The sequence below is a fragment of the Panulirus ornatus genome, chromosome 18 (assembly GCF_036320965.1).
Source record: "Panulirus ornatus isolate Po-2019 chromosome 18, ASM3632096v1, whole genome shotgun sequence".
NCBI lineage: Eukaryota > Metazoa > Arthropoda > Malacostraca > Decapoda > Palinuridae > Panulirus > Panulirus ornatus.
This window is the reverse complement of record NC_092241.1, coordinates 44,582,205-44,607,953: the sequence shown is the minus strand read 5'-3', so window position 1 is coordinate 44,607,953 and position 25,749 is coordinate 44,582,205. Positions and strand designations below refer to the sequence as shown.

Below are 25,749 nucleotides of genomic sequence, written 5' to 3'. Positions count from 1 at the left end.
GTGAGCGGCACAGGTGACCCAGTTGATGAACAACAGCAGGTGTCATATTCACTTTGAAGTAAAGCTCGTGACGTCATGAGCATTTCGCTTTTTCATTGGACCGAATTTCCATGACGTCGTTAGTTGTGTTATTGGTGAAACATGTATTGATGACGTCACTAGAGCATCCCCTGACGAGCGAAAGTGAATGTGTGAAAAAATCAAATGCCGACCTTGAGATATATCGGCGCCAATGTTTAAATTCTCGTTGTTCTCGCACACACACACACATCAATGAACGGTTCCCGTGTGTGAGGATGATAAAGCTGAATGTTGATATTTATTTCCATAAGAGGCTGGGCGATCTCTCCGTTGTCGCCTCCTACATGAGTGAGGAGAGTTGAGGGCGTCTGGGTGCATCTCCCGGGCGGCTCGCTGCCACTCAACGAACTCTTGTTTATGTGCTGAAAGACCCTGTTATTACGTATACTGGGAGTGTAGACGTACCCAATATTTAGGCTGTCATGCTTGGTCAGGAGTTTCCATATATAGATGGACAGACGTGCTGTCCTGGAAGGAGTAAACTGGAAATGTTCTGAGAACTTTGCCTCACCTCCGCAGGAAGTTAGAATACCACAAAAATGACGCAACGATGACGTTGCTGTGTGACGTCATGGCGCTGCGCGAGAGAAGAGAAACTTGGCGCTTTATTCATTTCTGTTTATGGAACATGGTCGGATCCATTCACTTTCTCATAGGCTAAAACTAAAGCGGCACAGTCAATGAATGGAAAATGTTTCTCACCGTTATGTCATGACATTAATACATAAAGGAATAAAAATGGAGAGTAGGTCGTGTGTGCCCGTATGACGGGGTTTGGACTTGCTTATTACTCACTATTCGCACGGGCACTGGCCACCAACGAACGCACTCAGTAACGCTCACATACGCTCCTACACGCCCTCTCTACTTCTACGTTCACAGTCTCTTTCATTCAGGCTCGGGGTATAGAGGAGTCCTCAGGCTGGGTGTTGAACGCCTCCCTCAGACATTGCTGGCCGTGAGTGGCGGCGGGTAATATACTGGCCTGTGTGTGTGTGTGTGTCTCTCTCTCTCTGGATCAGCATTACTGGCGTGTTATTTCATACCACTAATCCGCATTCTCCTGCGTACCCCCGCTGCCTGGCCTGGGATTTTTCGCGAGTGAACTAACAGGCCAGAGTTCTAGTGCACTCAATTGGATTACGACGTGAACGTCTCCACAGCGACAGTTGCAAGTAAGTGGACGATTGAGCAGCGGTCTCAGTAGAGTTGATTGTATATTGTCAGGATAGATGTTGTTTGTATGAGTTTATCTTGAAGGATGATGAATATGATGGACACTAATGCGTAATGGAAGGAGCAATAACATTAATTGTATGATGACATTGCTTGTTACCTCTCGCCAATTTTGCCTTTTCAAAGTGTGTTACTCGTCTGTATGCGATTAGTGGATGATCATCAGTTAAGGTAAACCTTGCTAAATAACGGGCAGGGTTTACACACGTCCATATGCCATAAAACTTCATTTAAATGCAGGAATCTGAGAATACTTTCCCAGGTCCTAGGCGGCCCGAGGTACAGTTTGCTGACTTTAAGTCGTAGTTTGCAAGGTTAATGTCACAACAACCTACCATGTTTATAATTTCGCAACACTTGTTGGAATTTTTTTTTTTACATATATGAGCTGACGTATCAAGGCCATTATCATCGAAGATATTTTTGTTATATGAATTTTACAACTGCATCAGAGATATTGGTGATGAGATGATTGCAAAGGTTCTACCAAACCCTAACATGGGTTACAGTGTCGACTGGAGGAACACTGAGAAAACCTTGAGATTAATTCCAAGATAAGGATGAGACAGTAAGTTGTAAAAGAACCTCTTAATACAGATGAGGATATGACGTGCCAGCCAAACAAAGACCCCGTGGCCAACAATGCCCGGATGCTAAGTGTATGTTCTGTGCTGGGGAAGGGTCGACCATACACCGCTGACAACCCCTCCACTAGATACACTTACATACACGTACACAGTCGAAGAGGTGTACATACTTGTGTATGTACGTGTTGCATAATTCGCACTTATGTACTCTGATAAAAACTAGGCGCCAAAAACTAGTGGTTGCCGTCAGGAAACAAAGTCAGATCTGATAAGCCCAGATAGCAGGCACCAGTACCAAGCAATGGGCGTTACACACAGTTTACTTCAGTATTATTCCACTTTGCTCTTCATCTGGTTAACTGTCGCTGTTCCCACGACGGAAACTACTGCAGCTAGTAATCTAATGACTGTTGCTCATAGCGTACTTTGATATTCCAACCACAATTATTAACTACTACTACTACTACTACTACTACTATTACTAGTACTGTGATTGTAGCTAGTTAAGTCTATTATTGCAGCCAGTTGTACTGTAAGGACTAACATAACAACTACTGATACTACGTCTATCATTCAAACAACAACAACCACAACTACCACCATTACTATTCCTAGTATCAATAGTGTCATTCCTACTACTACTACTACTACTACTACTACTACTACTACTAGTATCACCAAATATTAAACCTAACCTAACTCTAGCAGTGCTATCACCTCAAGTAACACTGGTAGCAGTTGTAGTCAAGGTTGTGATCAGCGATGCTGGTAGACGTGCACACAAGTACCATCACAACACCTAACATATAACTACCATAATTACCTCAGTTGGTGGTACATCATCTCAACCACCGCTACGTCCTTGACTACCACTTCTGCTAATTCTACCATTGCCTGTATTATCACCATTTCCTGTATTATCACCACTTCCTGTATTACCACCACTTCCTGTATTACCACCACTGCCTGTATTATCACCACTTCCTGTATTACCACCACTTCCTGTATTACCACCACTTCCTGTATTACCACCACTTCCTGTATTACCACCACTCCCTGTATTACCACCCCTACTTGTATTACCACCACTTCCCGTATTATCACCACTTCATTTATTATCACCATTCCCTGTATTACCACCCCTACTTGTATTACCACCACTTCCCGTATTATCACCACTTCATGTACTACCACCACTCCCTGTATTACCACCCCTACTTGTATTACCACCACTTCCCGTATTATCACCACTTCATGTATTACCACCACTCCCTGTATTACCACCACTACTTGCATTACCACCACTTCTTGTATTACAACCATTACTTGTATTACCACCACTTCCTGTGTTACCACCACTACTTGTATTAACACCACTTCCTGTATTACCACCACTTCCTGTATTACCACCACTTCTTGTATTACCACCACTTCCTGTATTACCACCACTACTTGTATTACCACCACTTCCTGTATTACCACCACTACTTGTATTACCACCACTTCCTGTGTTACCTCTTCTACTTGTATTACCACCACTTCCTGTATTACCACCACCTCATGTGTTACCACCACTCCCTGTATTACCACCACTTCTTGTATTACCACCACTTCCTGTGTTACCACCACTTGTATTACCACCACTTCCTGTATTACCACCACCTCCTGTGTTACCACCACTTCCTGTATTACCACCACTACTTGTATTACCACCACTTCCTGTGTTACCACTTTTACTTGTATTACCACCACTTCTTGTATTACCACCACTCCCTGTATTACCACCACTTCTTGTATTACCACCACTCCTTGTATTACCACCACTACTTGTATTACCACTACTTCCTGTATTACCACCACTTTCTGTATTACCACCACTACTTGTATTACCACCACTTCCTGTGTTACCACTTCTACTTGTATTACCACCACTCCCTGTATTACCACCACCTCCTGTGTTACCACCACTACTTGTATTACCACCACTCCCTGTATTACCACCACTTCCTGTGTTACCACCACTACTTGTATTAACACCACTTCCTGTATTACCACCACTCCCTGTATTACCACCACTTCTTGTATTACCACCACTTCCTGTATTACCACCACTACTTGTATTACCACCACTTCCTGTATTACCACCACTACTTGTATTACCACCACTTCCTGTATTACCACCACTACTTGTATTACCACCACTTCCTGTGTTACCACCACTACTTGTATTACCACCACTTCCTGTGTTACCACCACTACTTGTATTAACACCACTTCCTGTATTACCACCACTCCCTGTATTACCACCACTTCTTGTATTACCACCACTTTCTGTATTACCACCACTACTTGTATTACCACCACTCCCTGTATTACCACCACTTCTTGTATTACCACCACTCCCTGTATTACCACCACTACTTGTATTACCACCACTTCCTGTATTACCACCACTACTTGTATTACCACCACTTCCTGTATTACCACCACTACTTGTATTACCACCACTTCCTGTATTACCACCACTACTTGTATTACCACCACTTCCTGTGTTACCACCACTTCCTGTGTTACCACCACTACTTGTATTACCACCACCAGCACCACCTGTATTACCACCGCTGCATCTGCTGCTATCACTACCACCATCATAAATACTAAAAGATTTCTGCTACTACGACCATTACTTCTATTACCACTAGCACTGTTGTCATGAACACCAGGAATCTTCTCAATCCTACACACGACTTAGGCTGCAGCCTAGCACGTACCTGAAGCCTAGCACGTACCTGAAGCACTGTAAGATGAATTGCAGCCTAGCACGTACCTGAAGCCTAGCACTGTAAGATGAATTGCAGCCTAGCACGTACCTGAAGCCTAGCACGTACCTGAAGCACTGTAAGATGAATTGCAGCCTAGCACGTACCTGAAGCCTAGCACTGTAAGATGAATTGCAGCCTAGCACGTACCTGAAGCCTAGCACTGTAAGATGAATTGCAGCCTAGCACGTACCTGAAGCCTAGCACGTACCTGAAGCACTGTAAGATGAATTGCAGCCTAGCACGTACCTGAAGCCTAGCACTGTAAGATGAATTGCAGCCTAGCACGTACCTGAAGCCTAGCACTGTAAGATGAATTGCAGCCTAGCACGTACCTGAAGCCTAGCACTGTAAGATGAATTGCAGCCTAGCACGTACCTGAAGCCTAGCACTGTAAGATGAATTGCAGCCGAGGACGTACCTGAAGCCTAGCACTGTAAGATGAATTGCAGCCTAGGATGTACCTGAAGCCTAGCACTGTAAGATGAATTGCAGCCTAGCACGTACCTGAAGCCTAGCACTGTAAGATGAATTGCAGCCGAGGACGTACCTGAAGCCTAGCACTTTTAAGAGAAATTGCAACCTAGGAAGTAAGATAAATTGCACCCTATAACGTATAAGTTGTAGCCTAGCACTTTACGATAAAGTTGCAGCCTAGGACGTAAAGCTAGCTAGGTTGTAAGCTAGGCCATTCAGATAAGTTGTAGCCTAGCTTAAGAGATGAGTTGCAACCTAGCACCAGTGTAATGAATGCATTTCCTTATTGTTATCTTCTTTCAGAAATAGGATATCAGTTTTATTAGGTTGGTGTGAGGTGACTGATATCATGATACGAGTTAGTAATATTCATCACAACCCACCAGAGCGCGCACTCTGCGCCAAGACATTTGAAAATCAACTTTAACACTTGCGTTACGTTGCATAACCTAACGTACCCAGCCTCCCTGTTAACTTGACCGTCACCGACCTGTCGTAACGTTCGCTAAAAGTTTGTCGTTTTATTGGCGTTGTATCGCATGAAGTCATGACTGATGGAGTACGACATAATGGTGAGGATTAATGTGTCATAAGGGTAACGACCGTTAGCGATCTGCTTCAGGTGGTTTATACGTCATAATTGGGAGGCCGGGAGCCCTGCCCCACTACCTGTGCTTCCAGACTTCGGAAACTGGTCCAGCATGACGTAAGTCGCTAACTTGAATGCCGTGTGCTGCTGCTGCTGCTGCCGTGTGCTGCTGCTGCCGTGCTGCTGCTGCTGCTGCCGTGTGCTGCTGCTGCTGCTGCCGTGTGCTGCCGTGCTGCTGCTGCTGCTGCCGTGTGCTGCCGTGCTGCTGCTGCTGCTGCCGTGTGCTGCCGTGCTGCTGCTGCTGCTGCCGTGTGCTGCTGCTGCTGCCGTGTGCTGCTGCTGCTGCCGTGTGCTGCCGTGCTGCTGCTGCTGCTGCCGTGCTGCTGCTGCTGCTGCCGTGTGCTGCCGTGCTGCTGCTGCTGCTGCCGTGCTGCTGCTGCTGCTGCCGTGTGCTGCTGCTGCTGCCGTGTGCTGCCGTGCTGCTGCTGCTGCTGCCGTGCTGCTGCTGCTGCTGCCGTGTGCTGCCGTGCTGCTGCTGCTGCTGCCGTGTGCTGCCGTGCTGCTGCTGCTGCTGCCGTGTGCTGCCGTGCTGCTGCTGCTGCTGCCGTGTGCTGCTGCTGCTGCCGTGTGCTGCTGCTGCTGCCGTGTGCTGCCGTGCTGCTGCTGCTGCTGCCGTGCTGCTGCTGCTGCTGCCGTGTGCTGCCGTGCTGCTGCTGCTGCTGCCGTGCTGCTGCTGCTGCTGCCGTGTGCTGCTGCTGCTGCCGTGTGCTGCCGTGCTGCTGCTGCTGCTGCCGTGCTGCTGCTGCTGCTGCCGTGTGCTGCCGTGCTGCTGCTGCTGCTGCCGTGCTGCTGCTGCTGCTGCCGTGTGCTGCTGCTGCTGTTGCCGTGTGCTGCCGTGCTGCTGCTGCTGCTGCCGTGTGCTGCTGCTGCTGCTGCTGCATGATCGTAAAACTTGGATCGTAAGATTGTGTGTGGGAATATACTGCGACCTGTTGGCTTACGGGATCTGATTTAGGAAATTGCACCTCATCCCCGGCCAGATTTTGTGCCGAAAAAGGAAATCAGAGAACTTATATATATATATATATATATATATATATATATATATATATATATATATATATATATATATATATATATATATATATATGTTGGAAAGGATCACAATTTTGCTTGTGATCAAGATATTCCTATGAGTTCACGGGGAAAATAAAACACGATAAGGGAACTTATCGTGTTTTATTTTCCCCGTGGACTCATAGGAATATATATATATATATATATATATATATATATATATATATATATATATATATATATATATATATATATCTTTTATAAAGTCAAATACAAATAGTTAGGGGATATCAGCCCCCAACTCCTGCCCCTGTAGTCGCCTTCTACGACACGTAGGGAATACGTGGGTAGAATTCTTTCCCAAGCTTACAGGAAAAGGATTCTATACTTGTTTCCATTCCACCCTAGCCGTTCATCCTTCACCCATAATATCAGTGCAATGATCATATGCCTGTGTTACAAGCAGCAGGTGTACAGAGAACGTTCCTACTGCTGTATCTTACAGTTGATTCAGCAGCTTCCGCACGATTCTGAAAGACTGAAACGCTTTCAGCACGACGGCACGACCCTTAAGCATGACGGTACGACCATTATACACGACGGTATGATCCTTAAATACGACCCGGACGACCATTAAGCATGAGAGCACGACTGTGCACGACAGTACGACCCGTGTGTGTGTGTGTGCTGTGCATGGTGTCGTGCCTCGTGTTGACCGTGGTGTTAGGTCATCATGTGTTACTGGTCAACGATTGTTATAATGATCATCCCTCAACACTATCATGCTGAATGGTAACACTGTATGATTATCATGCTGAATGGTAACACTGTATGATTATCATCCTGAATGGTAACACTGTATGATTATCATGCTGAATGGTAACACTGTATGATTATCATGCTGAATGGTAACACTGTATGATTATCATGCTGAATGGTAACACTGTATGATTATCATGCTGAATGGTAACACTGTATGATTATCATGCTGAATGGTAACACTGTATGATTATCATGCTGAATGGTAACACTGTATGATTATCATGCTGAATGGTAACACTGTATGATTATCATGCTGAATGGTAACACTGTATGATTATCATGCTGAATGGTAACACTGTATGATTATCATGCTGAATGGTAACACTGTATGATTATCATGCTGAATGGTAACACTGTATGATTATCATGCTGAATGGTAACACTGTATGATTATCATGCTGAATGGTAACACTGTATGATTATCATGCTGAATGGTAACACTGTATGATTATCATGCTGAATGGTAACACTGTATGATTATCATGCTGAATGGTAACACTGTATGATTATCATGCTGAATGGTAACACTGTATGATTATCATGCTGAATGGTAACAATGTATGATTATCATGCTGAATGGTAACAATGTATGATTATCATGCTGAATGGTAAAACTGTATGATTATCATGCTGAATGGTAACACTGTATGATTATCATGCAGCAACATGATGTCGTTGAATAGGTATCATACTGCAATGTGACGATGTTATTGTTTATCATTCTTAAATGCCATGGGAATAAATAATGTCAATAATACTGATAATGATAATAATAATAATAATAATAATAATAATGATAATGATAATAATAATAATATTTTTTCTGCCTTGCGTGTCATTCAGTGAGTCATGACGAGCAAGCCGTCCGTCAATAATTGATTATTGCATATCACCTTTTGAAGGTGTATCCATCTGGCGCACACACACACACACACACACACACACACACACACACGCTGTGCCCTTAAAGATACGGTGTCACGAGCCACGCAGCGCGGGGGGGGGGGGTAACAGATGCTTGGGGTGTGGGGGTGGGGGGGGGGAGGAGCGACCTCCACCAAATACTACACACGACACAGTGAAGGCCAGAAGTGTGGTGGGAGACGGTGTGTAGCTGTACTGCTGATACACACACATGATGCGTTCCTCACGTTACATAGCCAGCTGAATACAGCACCAGTGTAGTCTTGTCTTCGGCTACAGGTCAGCTGGATACAGGCATCATACAGTCTCCTGGTGGATCAGCTTGTTACGGTCATTCTTGTATCACTTAAATACAGTCATGATACAGTCTTGTCCTCACATACAAATGGGTTAGATACAGTCAGTATGTGGTATTGTTCAAACATACAGGTCCGCTGGATACAGTGATGACCGGGTCTTGTGCACACAGAGAACCAGTAAATACGGTCATAATGACGTACCGGCACCAGCTGACCCGTCCAGCCAGCTGGTACAAGTTGTCATCTGCGCCTCTCTCTCTCTCTCTCTCTCTCTCTCTCTCTCTCTCTCTCTCTCTCTCTCTCTCTCTCTCTCTCTCTCTCTCTCTCTCTCTCTCTCTCTTTCTCTCACTGTAAGCAGCAGGAAGGATGATACCCCATCAGTACAAGTCTGTGTTCAGCACTAAAGAAAAAAAAATGTAGGTGACGTAATATTTGATGGTTGTGATTAGGATGACGTGACAGATTTACTGTAATACAAGTGAGTGATGACGACATGACTGATGTGATCCTTCAACTTAAAGATAACTCACAGTCAAGGGAATTGTTGGAGTCCCACTTATTTTCCCCAGGAAGACGAAGATGACAATGGCGAGACCATTAATGTAACACAACACTGCTCAAACCAAGGCAGGAGATGTACATAAAATGGCTATATGTAGCGTAAAGAATAATATAATACCAAAGCAGGAAATGTACATAAAATGGCTATATGTAGCGTAAAGAATAATATAATACCACAGCAGTAAATGTACATAAAATGGCTATATGTAGCGTAAAGAATAATATAATACCACAGCAGTAAATGTACATAAAATGGCTATATGTAGCGTAAAGAATAATATAATACCACAGCAGTAAATGTACATAAAATGGCTATATGTAGCGTAAAGAATAATATAATACCACAGCAGGAAATGTACATAAAATGGCTATATGTAGCGTAAAGAATAATATAATACCACAGCAGGAAATGTACATAAAATGGCTATATGTAGCGTAAAGAATAATATAATACCACAGCAGGAAATGTACATAAAATGGCTATATGTAGCGTAAAGAATAATATAATACCACAGCAGGAAATGTACATAAAATGGCTATATGTAGCGTAAAGAATAATATAATACCACAGCAGTAAATGTACATAAAATGGCTATATGTAGCGTAAAGAATAATATAATACCACAGCAGTAAATGTACATAAAATGGCTATATGTAGCGTAAAGAATAATATAATACCACAGCAGTAAATGTACATAAAATGGCTATATGTAGCGTAAAGAATAATATAATACCACAGCAGGAAATGTACATAAAATGGCTATATGTAGCGTAAAGAATAATATAATACCACAGCAGTAAATGTACATAAAATGGCTATATGTAGCGTAAAGAATAATATAATACCACAGCAGTAAATGTACATAAAATGGCTATATGTAGCGTAAAGAATAATATAATACCAAAGCAGGAAATGTACATAAAATGGCTATATGTAGCGTAAAGAATAATATAATACCACAGCAGGAAATGTACATAAAATGGCTATATGTAGCGTAAAGAATAATATAATACCACAGCAGTAAATGTACATAAAATGGCTATATGTAGCGTAAAGAATAATATAATACCACAGCAGTAAATGTACATAAAATGGCTATATGTAGCGTAAAGAATAATATAATACCAAAGCAGGAAATGTACATAAAATGGCTATATGTAGCGTAAAGAATAATATAATACCACAGCAGGAAATGTACATAAAATGGCTATATGTAGCGTAAAGAATAATATAATACCACAGCAGGAAATGTACATAAAATGGCTATATGTAGCGTAAAGAATAATATAATACCACAGCAGTAAATGTACATAAAATGGCTATATGTAGCGTAAAGAATAATATAATACCAAAGCAGGAAATGTACATAAAATGGCTATATGTAGCGTAAAGAATAATATAATACCACAGCAGGAAATGTACATAAAATGGCTATATGTAGCGTAAAGAATAATATAATACCACAGCAGTAAATGTACATAAAATGGCTATATGTAGCGTAAAGAATAATATAATACCACAGCAGGAAATGTACATAAAATGGCTATATGTAGCGTAAAGAATAATATGATAACAAAGCAGTAAAGATCAGTTAGCTTATCATTTCTCTAAATGAAAGTTTTATGGAAGAGTTTGAAAAAAAATAATTACTGGGACATTTGATGAAGAACAGTTATAAACACGATGGCCAGCATAGATGTATGTCTGGTATAAGTACACAGACTTAACCTGATGTTCACTATGGAACAATATATATTCCAATGGGAGAGGATGGACACTTTTTTTTTTCTCAACACTTCCTAGATCACCTGACAAAGTGGACTACAGATTTCTGTTAGAGAAAGTAAGGAAACTGAAAATTAAATATAACACAAGGGGATTGGATCCAGTGTTTCTTAGCAGCAGAGAAGTGTAAGTGGAAGTATTTGTGACGGAGGAGGATTTCCTCCCAGAGGCCCACATGGAGTGGTATCACAAGCTTCACCGTTTGTGGTAGTGATGATGGACGACGACAGAGTGTGGTAGTGATGATGGACGACGACAGAGTGTGGTAGTGATGATGGACGACGACAGAGTGTGGTAGTGATGGTGGACGACGACAGAGTGTGGTAGTGATGATGGACGACGACAGAGTGTGGTAGTGATGGTGAACGACGACAGAGTGTGGTAGTGATGGTGGACGACGACAGAGTGGTAGTGATGGTGAACGACGACAGAGTGTGGTAGTGATGGTGGACGACGACAGAGTGTGGTAGTGATGATGGACGACGACAGAGTGTGGTAGTGATGGTGGGCGACGACAGAGTGTGGTAGTGATGGTGGGCGACGACAGAGTGTGGTAGTGATGGTGAACGACGACAGAGTGTGGTAGTGATGGTGGACGACGACAGAGTGTGGTAGTGATGGTGGACGACGACAGAGTGGTAGTGATGGTGAACGACGACAGAGTGTGGTAGTGATGGTGGACGACGACAGAGTGTGGTAGTGATGGTGGGCGACGACAGTGTGGTAGTGATGATGGACGACGACAGAGTGTGGTAGTGATGATGGACGACGACAGAGTGTGGTAGTGATGGTGGGCGACGAGAGAGAGGTGACGACTGTGTGCTCTGGTCTTCAGCAGATGACGCGAGAGGGAGGAAAATGACACGATCCAAAGACAAACGTAGATATCAAGGTGGGCGCAACAGATCCTGGTGGAGTTTCATCGAAGGAAAATAGAGCAAATAAGTCACGGAGCCATCATATACAGGATAACGTAGCCATCATATACAGGATAACTAGGGAAAAAATAGAGAAGAAAACGTCAAATATTTAGGATTTCGTGAGAGAAAATTGTCTAAGGATTAATATAAGGGTACTATTAAGCCAAATAGTGACTGATGCGATATTGAGAACTTTCACAAAGAGAAACAAAATGCTGGTCATAGAAAATGTGCCATGTTTACTAGTGCATCGTGCGTCGTATGTTGTCCTGTTTACCAAATGGAAATAAACAAGTTTGTGAGACGTCAGAGACACTCCCCAGACATGATGGCTGACCCGAGCATCTGATCTGTCATGAGGTGAAAGAACTGGAACTGTGCGTTGTAGGAAAAGGTAGAAAGATACGTGATGATGTGTGTGTGTGTGTGTGTGTGTGTGTGTGTGTGTGTGTGTGTGGCAGCAAACTGAGGACATTAAGGTAGTACCCAGGATGAAAACGTCGCTCAGCCTGGAAATACCATGAACTGTTGAAGTAAAACATCATGGAGGAAGACAGGAAAGCATGAAAATGAACTGTTGATGACTGGCAAGCCTAGCTTATTGCTCACGTATAGCCTAGTTGTTGAAGACTGGCTAACATAGCTTTATTGTTAGTGTATAACCTAGCTGTTGATGATTGGCTAGCCTCGCTTAATGATAATCTATTTTATAGTAATGAGTGTATACATGGTGCTTCGTTATCCTAACCTGTAAGTGAAACGTATTAACGCAATGTATGTTTAAGTAACAGAATATTTGTACAACTGGTTTTTCAAGGTGATGTTAGTCTTGGTCGTATAACAGCAGACATATCATTTCCAACACAGCTGACCTTCTTCCATTATTTTTGTTCGTATTTCGGGCCCAACACTCACACCCTTATAGCACTATCATAACTGCTATAGTATCACACACATCTTTTCCTTGATAGACAGTGAGTTTTATTTGCCAAAATTCTTTTTTTCATATTAGTTCTTCTCATTACGTTTCATTCGTGTCGTACTAACAACTATAGTGCTTCAAATCATATGTCTTCATAATTTACATGGTCAACTCTTAAATTTGAAAATCTCGCATCAGATCCGCAGGAAGTCTTCCTAAACTGAAACGTCTTTAATGTATCTCTCGCCGCTGTGCACTCGCTTGTTAAGGTCTCCTGTCTCGCCATCGTTCGTAAATAATGAGATCGTATACTTGAATCTGATTTCTGAACTTTTGTGTAGATTTGTGGAAGGATAGGTTGACATTTCACTGGCTACGTTCAGAGGAAGAATATCTATCACTCCACAGTTAATCCAGCTGTTCATCCTTACCTACGGGTTGGTCGATAAAATGAATACCTGACCTTAGGATATAATATATATATATATATATATATATATATATATATATATATATATATATATATATATATATATTATTTTTTTTTTTATTATACTTTGTCGCTGTCTCCCGCGTTTGCGAGGTAGCGCAAGGAAACAGACGAAAGAAATGGCCCAACCCCCCCCCCCCATACACATGTATATACATACGTCCACACACGCAAATATACATACCTACACAGCTTTCCATGGTTTACCCCAGACGCTTCACATGCCTTGATTCAATCCACTGACAGCACGTCAACCCCGGTATACCACATCGCTCCAGTTCACTCTATTCCTTGCCCTCCTTTCACCCTCCTGCATGTTCAGGCCCCGATCACACAAAATCTTTTTCACTCCATCTTTCCACCTCCAATTTGGTCTCCCTCTTCTCCTTGTTCCCTCCACCTCCGACACATATATCCTCTTGGTCAATCTTTCCTCACTCATCCTCTCCATGTGCCCAAACCACTTCAAAACACCCTCTTCTGCTCTCTCAACCACGCTCTTTTTATTTCCACACATCTCTCTTACCCTTACGTTACTCACTCGATCAAACCACCTCACACCACACATTGTCCTCAAACATCTCATTTCCAGCACATCCATCCTCCTGCGCACAACTCTATCCATAGCCCACGCCTCGCAACCATACAACATTGTTGGAACCACTATTCCTTCAAACATACCCATTTTTGCTTTCCGAGATAATGTTCTCGACTTCCACACATTCTTCAAGGCCCCCAGGATTTTCGCCCCCTCCCCCACCCTATGATCCACTTCCGCTTCCATGGTTCCATCCGCTGCCAGATCCACTCTCAGATATCTAAAACACTTCACTTCCTCCAGTTTTTCTCCATTCAAACTCACCTCCCAATTGACTTGACCCTCAACCCTACTGTACCTAATAACCTTGCTCTTATTCACATTTACTCTTAACTTTCTTCTTCCACACACTTTTCCAAACTCAGTCACCAGCTTCTGCAGTTTCTCACATGAATCAGCCACCAGCGCTGTATTATCAGCGAACAACAACTGACTCACTTCCCAAGCTCTCTCATCCCCAACAGACTTCATACTTGCCCCTCTTTCCAAAACTCTTGCATTTACCTCCCTAACAACCCCATCCATAAACAAATTAAACAACCATGGAGACATCACACACCCCTGCCGCAAACCTACATTCACTGAGAACCAATCACTTTCCTCTCTTCCTACACGTACACATGCCTTACATCCTCGATAAAAACTTTTCACTGCTTCTAACAACTTTCCTCCCACACCATATATTCTTAATACCTTCCACAGAGCATCTCTATCAACTCTATCATATGCCTTCTCCAGATCCATAAATGCAACATACAAATCCATTTGCTTTTCTAAGTATTTCTCACATACATTCTTCAAAGCAAACACCTGATCCACACATCCTCTACCACTTCTGAAACCACACTGCTCTTCCCCAATCTGATGCTCTGTACATGCCTTCACCCTCTCAATCAATACCCTCCCATATAATTTACCAGGAATACTCAACAAACTTATACCTCTGTAATTTGAGCACTCACTCTTATCCCCTTTGCCTTTGTACAATGGCACTATGCACGCATTCCGCCAATGCTCAGGCACCTCACCATGAGTCATACATACATTAAATAACCTTACCAACCAGTCAACAATACAGTCACCCCCTTTTTTAATAAATTCCACTGCAATACCATCCAAACCTGCTGCCTTGTCGCCTTTCAAAGTATATATTATACTTTGTCGCTGTCTCCCGCGTTAGCGAGGTAGCGCAAGGAAACAGTAGAATGAATTGCCCAACCCTCCCACACACATGTATATACATAAACGCCCACACATGCACATATACATAGAACAAAGTGCTTAGGAACGCGCACCTTCATAGAACATACAAAGCTCCAACAGCCACGATCGAACCCGGGGCCCTTGTGTAACAGGCGGGAATACTACCGCTAGGCTATGGACCTGGCTAATAGGAAATAACTATTCGAATACTCTGTACTCGAATACCCTTCGTCTCACGTTGGTGAGCAACGGGGTCTACACCGGTCATCTCCCAACAGGCGCACATAGCCAGCAGATAGCATTTTACTGAACCTAACTGTACAACGCGGAGGTATATGAATACGAAATAAGTGCATAGGAACGCGCACCTTCATAGAACATACAAACTTCCAACAGCCAGGATCGAACCCGGGACCCCTGTGCCACAGGCGGGAATGTTACAGCTAGGCTATGGGCCTGGCCCATACCCTAGCAGTAGCATTACCGCCTGTTACACAAGGGTCCCGGGTTCGATCCTGGCTGTTGGAGGTTTGAATGATATATATATATATATATATATATATATATATATATATATATATATATATATATATATATATGGTTTGGTCACATGGAGAGAATGAGTGAAGAAAGATTGACAAAGAGGATATATGTGTCACAGGTGGAGAGAACGAGAAGTGGGAGACCAAATTGGAGGTGGAAAGATGGAGTGAAAAAGATTCTGAGTGATCGGGGCCTGAACATGCAGGAGGGTGAAAGGCGTGCAAGGAATAGAGTGAATTGGAACGATGTGGTATACCGGGGTCGACGTGCTGTCAATGGATTGAACGAGGGCATGTGAAGCGTCTGGGGTAAACCATGGAAAGTTTTGTGGGGCCTGGATGTGGAAAGGGAGCTGTGGTTTCGGTGCTTTACACATGACAGCTAGAGACTGAGTGTGAACGAGTGTGGCCTTTGTTGTCTTTTCCTAGCGCTACCTCGCGCACATGCGGAGGGAGGGGGTTGTCATTTTATGTGTGGCGGGGTGGCGACGAAATGAATAAGGGCAGACAGTATGAATTGTGTACATGTATATATATGTATATGTCTGTGTGTGTATATATATATATATATGTATACGTTGAGATATACAGGTATGTATGTGTGCATGTGTGGACGTGTATGTACATACATGTGTATTTGGGTGGGTTGGGTCATTTCTTTCGTCTGTTTCCTTGCGCTACCTCGCTAACGCGGGAGACAGCGACAAAGTGTGATATATATATATATATATATATATATATATATATATATATATATATGTGTGTGTGTGTGTGTGTGTGTGTGTGTGTGTGTGTGTATGTGTGTGTGTGTGTTTATGAAATAGTTGCGTTCAGATTAAAGTACATGTGAGATGGGAGGTGTCGGGTAGTCAGATATATCCAGGAAAAGGTCAGAAAATATATCTTTTGTTCCATAGACGTTATATTCAATAGTGAAAATGGAAGAGGGTATGGAAAATATGAAAGATTGTAATAAAGAGAAAACGGAGGAGACCTTGTAATTAAACGAAAATAGAGGAGGGTCTGCGCTAGAGGAAGCGAAAGACGGTATTTACAAAGAAAATGGGGCGCAGTATGTAATGATTAGAAAATGGAAGATAGCAAGTAACAAAATGAAGGTAGAAAAAATTAGTTCAAGGTAAATGAAAGTAGAAAAAATTAGTTCAAGGTAAATGAAAGTAGAAAAAATAGTTCAAGGTAAATGAAAGTAGAAAAAAAATAGTTCAAGGTAAATGAAAGTAGAAAAATATAGTTCAAGGAAATTGAAAGTAGAAAAAAAATAGTTCAAGGTAAATGAAAGTAGAAAAAATAGTTCAAGGCAAATGAAAGTAGAAAAAAATAGTTCAAGGTAAATGAAAGTAGAAAAATATAGTTCAAGGTAATTGAAAGTAGAAAAAAAATAGTTCAAGGTAAATGAAAGTAGAAAAAATTAGTTTAAGGTAAATGAAAGTAGAAAAAATTAGTTCAAGGTAAATGAAAGTAGAAAAAATTAGTTCAAGGTAAATGAAAGTAGAAAAAATTAGTTCAAGGTAAATGAAAGTAGAAAAAATTAGTTCAAGGTAAATGAAAGTAGAAAAAATTAGTTCAAGGTAAATGAAAGTAGAAAAAATTAGTTCAAGGTAAATGAAAGTAGAAAAAATTAGTTCAAGGTAAATGAAAGTAGAAAAAATTAGTTCAAGGTAAATGAAAGTAGAAAAAATTAGTTCAAGGTAAATGAAAGTAGAAAAAATTAGTTCAAGGTAAATGAAAGGTGTTATGTAACAAACAGGAAGTGTTTCTTGATGTTGAAGGCTCCAGTCACAGACAAAAGTCTACATCAAGGCCAGCCCGTAATTAGAATACAGTTATGAAACGGAAAAAGAAAAGACAAGGGAAAGTATTTACGAATTTTGGAGTAAGTGATAAACCTGTCTTTTGATATGTGTCAGGTCATAGTTAGTGAGAAAGACATGAGAAGGTAGACATGAGTGTTCCGAGTATTGCGTGGTCTAGCTAGTGGTGGGGGCACACAAGCAGCCAGCTCTTGGGAGCAAAACCCAAAGTAATACCTATAGAAGAGGGAAAGTGAACCAACATTGCGGCGTAGGGCAAGTGGGTCAAGTTTGGAAGTTAACCTGAGACAGTTTATAAGTCGGATCTGCTTTCGACTCAACTGTCAAGTAAGCATACAGAGATAGAACCACCCCAGATATGAGAGCAGTACTCCATACAAGGACGAATCAATCCTTTGTATAAACGGGACAACTGTTCAGAAGAGAAGTTTCGAAATCTAAACAGGACAGCCAGTTTCTTAGAGGCAGACTTAGCTATTCCCATAATGTGGGATTTCCAGTAAAGACTGAATGTTACGATGATACCAGTTATGTTCATTGAGTCAAGAGGTGGAATTACAGAACCGTCAAAGGAGAGACGAGAGTTGTGAGGAATTTTCGAGAGATAGATGGGTAGAAACTGAGCTTGGGAGGTTTTTTAACTTATCTAGATTTCGTCTAGACTGCTGAGATGTGCTGTCCAAGTCTGAGTTTATTGAGGAAGCTGTGTTGAGACGAGATGCAGATCGAGTGAGAGAAGAGGGAGCAGAATTGAAGGATGTGGATGAATAGTGTTGAGTCGTCAGCGTATGAGTGCACTGGATTACTTGTGGAGGAAAGGAAATTGTTCAAAAAATTGATGAAGAAAAAGGGGGGGGGGGGGACTGATGCGTCAACAACCACTGAGGTGTATCGGCCGGAAAGGAAGCTAGATATGAAGGAGCAAAGTCAGGGAGGGAAGCCAAAAAGAGGGGAGCTTAGAGATGAGACCCTGATGCCATACCTCTCAAAAGCTTTAGATATGTCAAGGGCAACTACACTCGATTCCCCCAAAATCTTTCAGGGATGTTGAGAAGACACCATACTGGTGATAAGAGAGAAGACTGAGTTTTGACATGTCTGAGGATATGGCAGTTGAGGAGGGATTCAAAGACTGGAAATGATAGATGTCAGAGCAACAGGACGATAGTTAGAGAGGTTAGAACGATCACTCTTCTTAGGGATGGGATGTATCAATGAATGCTTCCAAGGTGAAGAAAAAGTTTTGGTTTTTAAACAGAAACGGAACAGACGAGCAAGCACAGGTGCAAGCTCAGAGACACACTCTTTCAGTACGTGGGGATGGATGCCATCAGGACCATAAGCCTTGCTTGTGTGCAGAGAAAGAAGCGCTTCTCGGACAGTCCGAGCATCAGGGGTGAAGGAATGTTAGAGTCATCCAAGGTGGAGTTAGAGGAGAAACGGGAACCAAAGAGTTGCTTTGTCTACGGGAGAGACAGCTATAGTACCGTCAGAACGGAAAAGTGAAGGAAAGGTAGAGCGACAGAAGATGTTAGAGATGCCCTTAGCTAAAGACCAGAAAGACCTATCAGTGGATGACGAGGAGAGGCTATCGTACTTACTTTGAGTAAAAGAACGCTTCGCCTCACGGGTAACGTATTTGTGGTGATGACGTGCAGTGTTAACTGCTGAATGGGAACCAGAGGAAGGAGAGTTTTTTCAAGTCTGATATGCCTGATCCCTTGCTTGAATGGCCTCAGAACAGGACCGAGAGGAAGAGGGGATAAATGCTTCCATTCCCGCAACAATAACATCTGTTATGTGTTTGGTGGAGACAGAAGCATCACCACATAAGAGACAGTAATTTACACAAGGAAAGTCAGAAAACAAGTTACGTAAGTTATTCCAGTCAGCTTTGTGGAGGTGCCTGTATCTATGCTTGGAAGGGGCTGCTGGAGGAGCCGTTAGAATAAATACATTTATGAGTGTGATCAGATGAACCAACTGGGAGCAAGAATGTGTAGTTAGAGCAGGATGGAGTAAAGGCGAAAAACAAGTCCAGAATATTAGGGTAGTGGTCACAGCGGTCAGGAATATGTGTAGGGTGGGAGACAATTTGCTCTAGATCATTGAAGATGGAGAACGTGAGAGTTTCAATCCTCCACCATCAATATGGGAGGAATTCAACCATTCCCTATGGTGAACGTTGAAATCCCCGAGGTAGAGGATCTCGGCTTGCGAGTGAGAGGATGCCACAGTATCATGGCAGGAGTTTAAAGAGTCAAAGAATGATATAGAATTTGTAAGATTAGAAGAGCAATTGGCGAAACAGAGGACAAGTGTGGTAGTTGGGAGACAGACCTTGAGCCACATAACAACAAAGCTTGGGGACTTATGGTCCTCGAGGCGTGCAACAGGTGTGTTGACGTTGGAGTAAACACAAACAACACCGTTGAACCGGAATCGTGAGTGGAGGTTATATGAAGAAGGGACGAGTGAGAACATCATTAGACAACTGTGTCTCAGAAAGAAGTAAGATACTAAAAGAGGCATTATACAGATGGTGTTCAACAGAGAAGTTACTGTAGAGACCACGAATGTTGGTAGAATGAATATACGACGAGGAAGGTCGATCAGCGAGGGAAAGGTGGTGGGAGGGGCCGGTACTACTACTGCCAGAGTCCTGCCTCACATTGGCAGTAGAGTCAGGCGGGAACCCGGAGGTTCTTAACATCCCATGATGCCGGGGACCAGGGACCATACATTTGTTGGTCTCTGTCATGATGATGGTGAGGACCAGGGACCATACATTTGTTGGTCTCTGTCATGATGATGGTGAGGACCAGGGACCATAGATATGTTGGTCTCTGTCATGATGATGGTGAGGACCAGGGACCATACATTTGTTGGTCTCTGTCATGATGATGGTGAGGACCAGGGACCATACATTTGTTGGTCTCTGTCATGATGAGACTTAGAAACCGTTGAGTAGAAGGCAGTGTGTAATATTAGGAAAACGAACGATGATATGTAGAGAAAAGAAAACGTAGGTATGAAAAGCTCTGAAAGACGAAAAAAAAGAGAAAAAGCTACATTCCATGTCGTCCAGAAGACGGCAAGTTAAGGAGGAGGAAGTGTGAACAGTCAAGTGTGACTACGTGTGGCGGGAGAGGCTTAGCGTGACGCGCATGTGTCATGGCCGAGGACGAGCTGTCGCACGATTGTAAAGTCGCCGTCGAGAGAGGTGAGTGAGCGACCCGCGCCGGTGACTCAGGAGACCGGATTATGTGGGTTGACGCTGACAGTGGGAGTCGTGTGAGCGTGGCAGCAGCGGCTCCTGATGTTGATGGTCCAGCCTGGCGCCTGCACCGCTGCCAGGCACCAGCAGGTCCCCGCGCCCCTCCCTCCCTCCCTCCTCCTCTCTCTGGTTGGTGACAATCTCCCTCCCTGCTGGTGTCTTGGGGGTTAATGGTCCACAGATCGTAAACCGTTTGTTCTTTATGGCTAGTTTTATCTATCTGACTCGCTTATATGCTAGTTATCTATCTGACGCGCTTTATGGCTAGTTATCTATCTGACGCGCTTTATGGCTAGTTATCTATCTGACGCGCTTTATGGCTAGTTATCTATCTGACGCGCTTTATGGCTAGTTATCTATCTGACGCGCTTTATGGCTAGTTATCTATCTGACGCGCTTTATGGCTAGTTATCTATCTGACGCGCTTTATGGCTAGTTATCTATCTGACGCGCTTTATGGCTAGTTATCTATCTGACGCGCTTTATGGCTAGTTATCTATCTGACGCGCTTATGGCTAGTTATCTATCTGACGCGCTTTATGGCTAGTTATCTATCTGACGCGCTTTATGGCTAGTTATCTATCTGACGCGCTTTATGGCTAGTTATCTATCTGACGCGCTTTATGGCTAGTTATCTATCTGACGCGCTTTATGGCTAGTTATCTATCTGACGCGCTTTATGGCTAGTTATCTATCTGACGCGCTTTATGGCTAGTTATCTATCTGACGCGCTTTATGGCTAGTTATCTATCTGACGCGCTTTATGGCTAGTTATCTATCTGACGCGCTTTATGGCTAGTTATCTATCTGACGCGCTTTATGGCTAGTTATCTATCTGACTCGCTTTATGGCTAGTTATCTATCTGACGCGCTTTATGGCTAGTTATCTATCTGACGCGCTTTATGGCTAGTTATCTATCTGACGCGCTTTATGGCTAGTTATCTATCTGACGCGCTTTATGGCTAGTTATCTATCTGACGCGCTTTATGGCTAGTTATCTATCTGACGCGCTTTATGGCTAGTTATCTATCTGACTCGCCTTATGGCTAGTTATCTATCTGACGCGCTTTATGGCTAGTTATCTATCTGACGCGCTTTATGGCTAGTTATCTATCTGACTCGCTTTATGGCTAGTTATCTACCTGACGCGCTTTATGGCGAGTTATCTATCTGACGCGCTTTATGGCTAGTTATCTATCTGACTCGCTTTATGGCTAGTTATCTATCTGACGCACTTTATGGCTAGTTATCTATCTGACGCGCTTTATAGCTAGTTATCTATCCGACGCGCTTTATGGCTAGTTATCTATCTGACGCGCTTTATGGCTAGTTATCTATCTGACGCGCTTTATGGCTAGTTATCTATCTGACTCGCTTTATGGCTAGTTATCTATCTGACGCGCTTTATGGCTAGTTATCTATCTGACTCGCCTTATGGCTAGTTATCTATCTGACGCGCTTTATGGCTAGTTATCTATCTGACGCGCTTTATGGCTAGTTATCTACCTGACTCGCCTTATGGCTAGTTATCTATCTCAGTGGTGGACTGAGGATGTGTCTGGGTGCAGTGAGGATGGGTCTGGATGGGTCTGGGTGCAGTGAGGATGGGTCTGGATGGGTCTGGGTGCAGTGAGGATGGGTCTGGATGGGTCTGGGTGCAGTGAGGATGGGTCTGGATGGGTCTGGGTGCGGTGAGGAGTGGGGTCCTGACCTGTAGGAGGAGAAGGTGGTGGAGCGATGGATTTGATGAGCTGCTGATCTGCCTCAAGTGGCACGTTAGAGAGAGAGACTCTCTCTCTCTCTCTCTCTCTCTCTCTCTCTCTCTCTCTCTCTCTCTCTCTCTCTCTCTCTCTCTCTCCTGCCATAAGACAGTGGACCAGCCTGTGTGGTACAAACCTGTCACCGTCTTCGCTACCTGACGGTGCGATCCTACAGAACCACCATTTGACCCCCCCACCCTAGAATGTGCTCAACGGCCAGGTCGTCATACCCAGGGGTCGTGCCGTCTTGCTGGAGTGTCGTACTCAGGTGTAGTCTCACTGGCTGTGTACCTTGCCATGTGAGGGTGTACACACACGGGACATAGACCAGCTGGCGGCGCTAACAGGCAACACACACACTGAGGAGGGTCAGGCTGGGTGTGGCCTACGTCAGTACACTACGTGATTAATATGATCAGCTTACAAGGGGGGTTGTGGGGGGGGGGGGGGGCACGAGAGACACGTGGGCCTGATCTGTGTGTGTGTGTGTGTGTGTGTGTGTGTAATTGCGTCCATGTGTTTAATACCTTTGTTTTGTGTACCTAGAGGGAGGAGGGTTATACACTGGGGTCCACATATTTGACCTCCTCATTTCTCTCCATCATTGTCTCGGGTGTGGTAATCCTCACATCTCACTCCTCACTAACCTCATTCCACTCATCCCGTCTTGGCTGACGGTGGTGGTGGTGGTAGATATTCCTCACATCCTGGCAGTGTGCTAAGCTGTCTGTCTGTTCTGAACTGTTGTTGTCGGGTTTTGTTTTGCTGTTGTTCTCACAAGTCAGAGTTTGCCTCACAAGCAGCACTTGCTCCGTCTCCACAAGTCAACAGTCACTGAGCAGCGTTATGTTTATGATCAAGTCGCGCTTCGTCCTTCTCTCTTCCATCGTCGCTGCTTACGACCCGGCCTGTACCTCAGCTGCTTTATGTCAAGTATAGTTTTTGTTTGTCTTCCATTGCACCTTCTCAGGATATATATATATATATATATATATATATATATATATATATATATATATATATATATATATATATATATTATTGCAAGAGGTTACAGTGGTGCGCGTGATCTAGTATATGCAAAATGTACAGGGAAATGAAACACGGTAAGTTCCCAAGTGCACTTTCGTGTAATGATCACGTTGTCGGGGGAGATACAAGAATGAGATGGAAGAAGTAGAACAAGCAGTTATTGATATACAAGGAAGAGACATAGCTAAGCGGGAGTCTTAGCTACGTCTCTTCCCTGTATATCAAATGACTGTTCTACGTCTTCTATCTCATTCTTGTATCTCCCCCGACGATGTGATCATTACACGAAAGTGCACTTGGGAACTTATCGTGTTTCATTTTCCCCGTGGACTCATAGGAATATATATCATATCGTCTGTTTCACCAAAACTATATATATATATATATATATATATATATATATATATATATATATATATATAGTTTTGGTGAAACAGATGATATGACAAAAGTGATATCTAATTGGTTCAATTTGTCTGTGTGATGAGGGAAGTCAGTGTGTTGAAAAATATGATTTGCAAGTTCGTGTTCACCTGGAGGTTCTCGAGGGATTGTGTTTGTCGTCATACAACAACAATGACTGTCACTGTTAAGTTATCGTCACCAACTGCGCAGACTCGCTGTGTCCCATGACTGGCGTATACTTGCCTCCCTCACCACACACTGGGCCCAGAGTGTAGTGTGAGGCTGGCCTCCCTCACCACACACTGGGCCCAGAGTGTAGTGTGAGGCTGGCCTCCCCCACCACACACTGGGCCCAGAGTGTAGTGTGAGGCTGGCCTCCCTCACCACACACTGGGCCCAGAGTGTAGTGTGAGGCTGGCCTCCCTCACCACACACTGGGCCCAGAGTGTAGTGTGAGGGCGGCCTCCCTCACCACACACTGGGCCCAGAGTGTAGTGTGAGGCTGGCCTCCCTCACCTCACACTGGGCCCAGAGTGTAGTGTGAGGCTGGCCTCCCTCACCACACACTGGGCCCAGAGTGTAGTGTGAGGCTGGCCTCCCCCACCACACACTGGGCCCAGAGTGTAGTGTGAGGGCGGCCTCCCTCACCACACACTGGGCCCAGTGTGTGGTGTGAGGGTGACCCAGTTGCCACAACGTCTGCCTTGAAGGATGAGGTTGACTGCCTCCACCCTGGGGTCCGCCTGCGGGTCGTCTTAAATCCTTCGTTCACTAAGAACGTGAAGGAAATCACTTGGTCTTCAGACGTGCAGTCATAACAAGGAGGCACGCTCGCCAGCCATCATAACATCCACGAACATCCTCAGCAAACATCCTGGATGTTGCAGCTCAGCTCAGGCTTGGCTCTCGTTCCTCGTGATCCTCTGTCTCTCCTGATGTTCAGCAGAGCAGATGTTGTAGGTGACCCGGAGGCTGGCGGGAGGCTCCGTGTGAGGCGAGGGAGGCGGCAGGAGATGGACGACTGGGAGCAGAGCCATCCACACTTGACTCACAACAGAGAAATGTGGCGGCAAAATGCGTGCGATGCTTGATCAGCTGGGGAGTTAGCGGTCGACTGATGAGAGAGAGAGAGAGAGAGAGAGAGAGAGAGAGAGAGAGAGAGAGAATTCCAGAGGTTATTGAAGATCTCTTTTGCGTGAGGACCAAGAGGGTTCTGTTAGTGGATGTCAGATCAGAACCACTTCTCTGGGGCTCCTGCAGCCTCGCTAAGGAGCTGGGAAGTGATGAACCTTCTCTGCTGCCATACACTACAGCCATCAGAACTTGTATATGTTGTCAACATTCACTACGTCATCAGTCTGGTTGTTCAATCCACCCAGAACTCCAGCACAGTGAAAGTATTTTTTTTACTTCTTTCGTGAAATGTCTTTGCTCGATTTCATGTTATGTCATCTGGTTGTTCTGTATTTCATGTTATGTTATCTGGTTGTTCTGTATTTCATGTTATGT

The 25,749-nt window shown here is 43.7% G+C and overlaps 2 protein-coding genes across 2 annotated transcripts in view; one reads left to right on the top strand and one right to left on the bottom strand.

Moving 5' to 3' along the window:
- Nucleotides 1–870: 870 nt before the first annotated feature.
- Nucleotides 871–25,749, top strand: part of Rap1 (RAS oncogene family member Rap1) — a 168,815-nt gene continuing 143,936 nt past the window's right edge. The window contains exon 1 of the mRNA XM_071673018.1: nt 871–1,256. Coding sequence (XP_071529119.1) covers nt 1,256 — 1 coding nt within the window. The 5' untranslated portion in view covers nt 871–1,255. The remainder of the gene's footprint in view (nt 1,257–25,749) is intronic.
- Nucleotides 2,011–25,113, bottom strand: LOC139755175 (uncharacterized). The gene is made up of 4 exons (XM_071673346.1): nt 25,034–25,113; nt 4,227–4,543; nt 3,492–4,109; nt 2,011–3,461 (listed from the first exon to the last, which is right to left on the bottom strand). The coding sequence occupies exons 1-4, from the start codon at nt 25,111–25,113 to the stop codon at nt 3,157–3,159; spliced, it is 1,320 nt and encodes a 439-aa protein (XP_071529447.1). The 3' UTR covers nt 2,011–3,156.

Coding starts and splice junctions, on each gene's coding strand:
- LOC139755175 (XM_071673346.1), bottom strand. CDS start 25,113: ATGTTTGCTGAGGATGTTCGTGGATGTTATGATGGCTGGCGAGCGTGC. Junction 4,110..4,226: donor TGGTAATACAGAAAGTGGTG/GTAATACAAGAA, acceptor GTGGTAACACAG/GAAGTGGTGGTAATACAAGT. Junction 3,462..3,491: donor TGGTAATACAAGAAGTGGTG/GTAATACAGGGA, acceptor GTAACACATGAG/GTGGTGGTAATACAGGAAGT.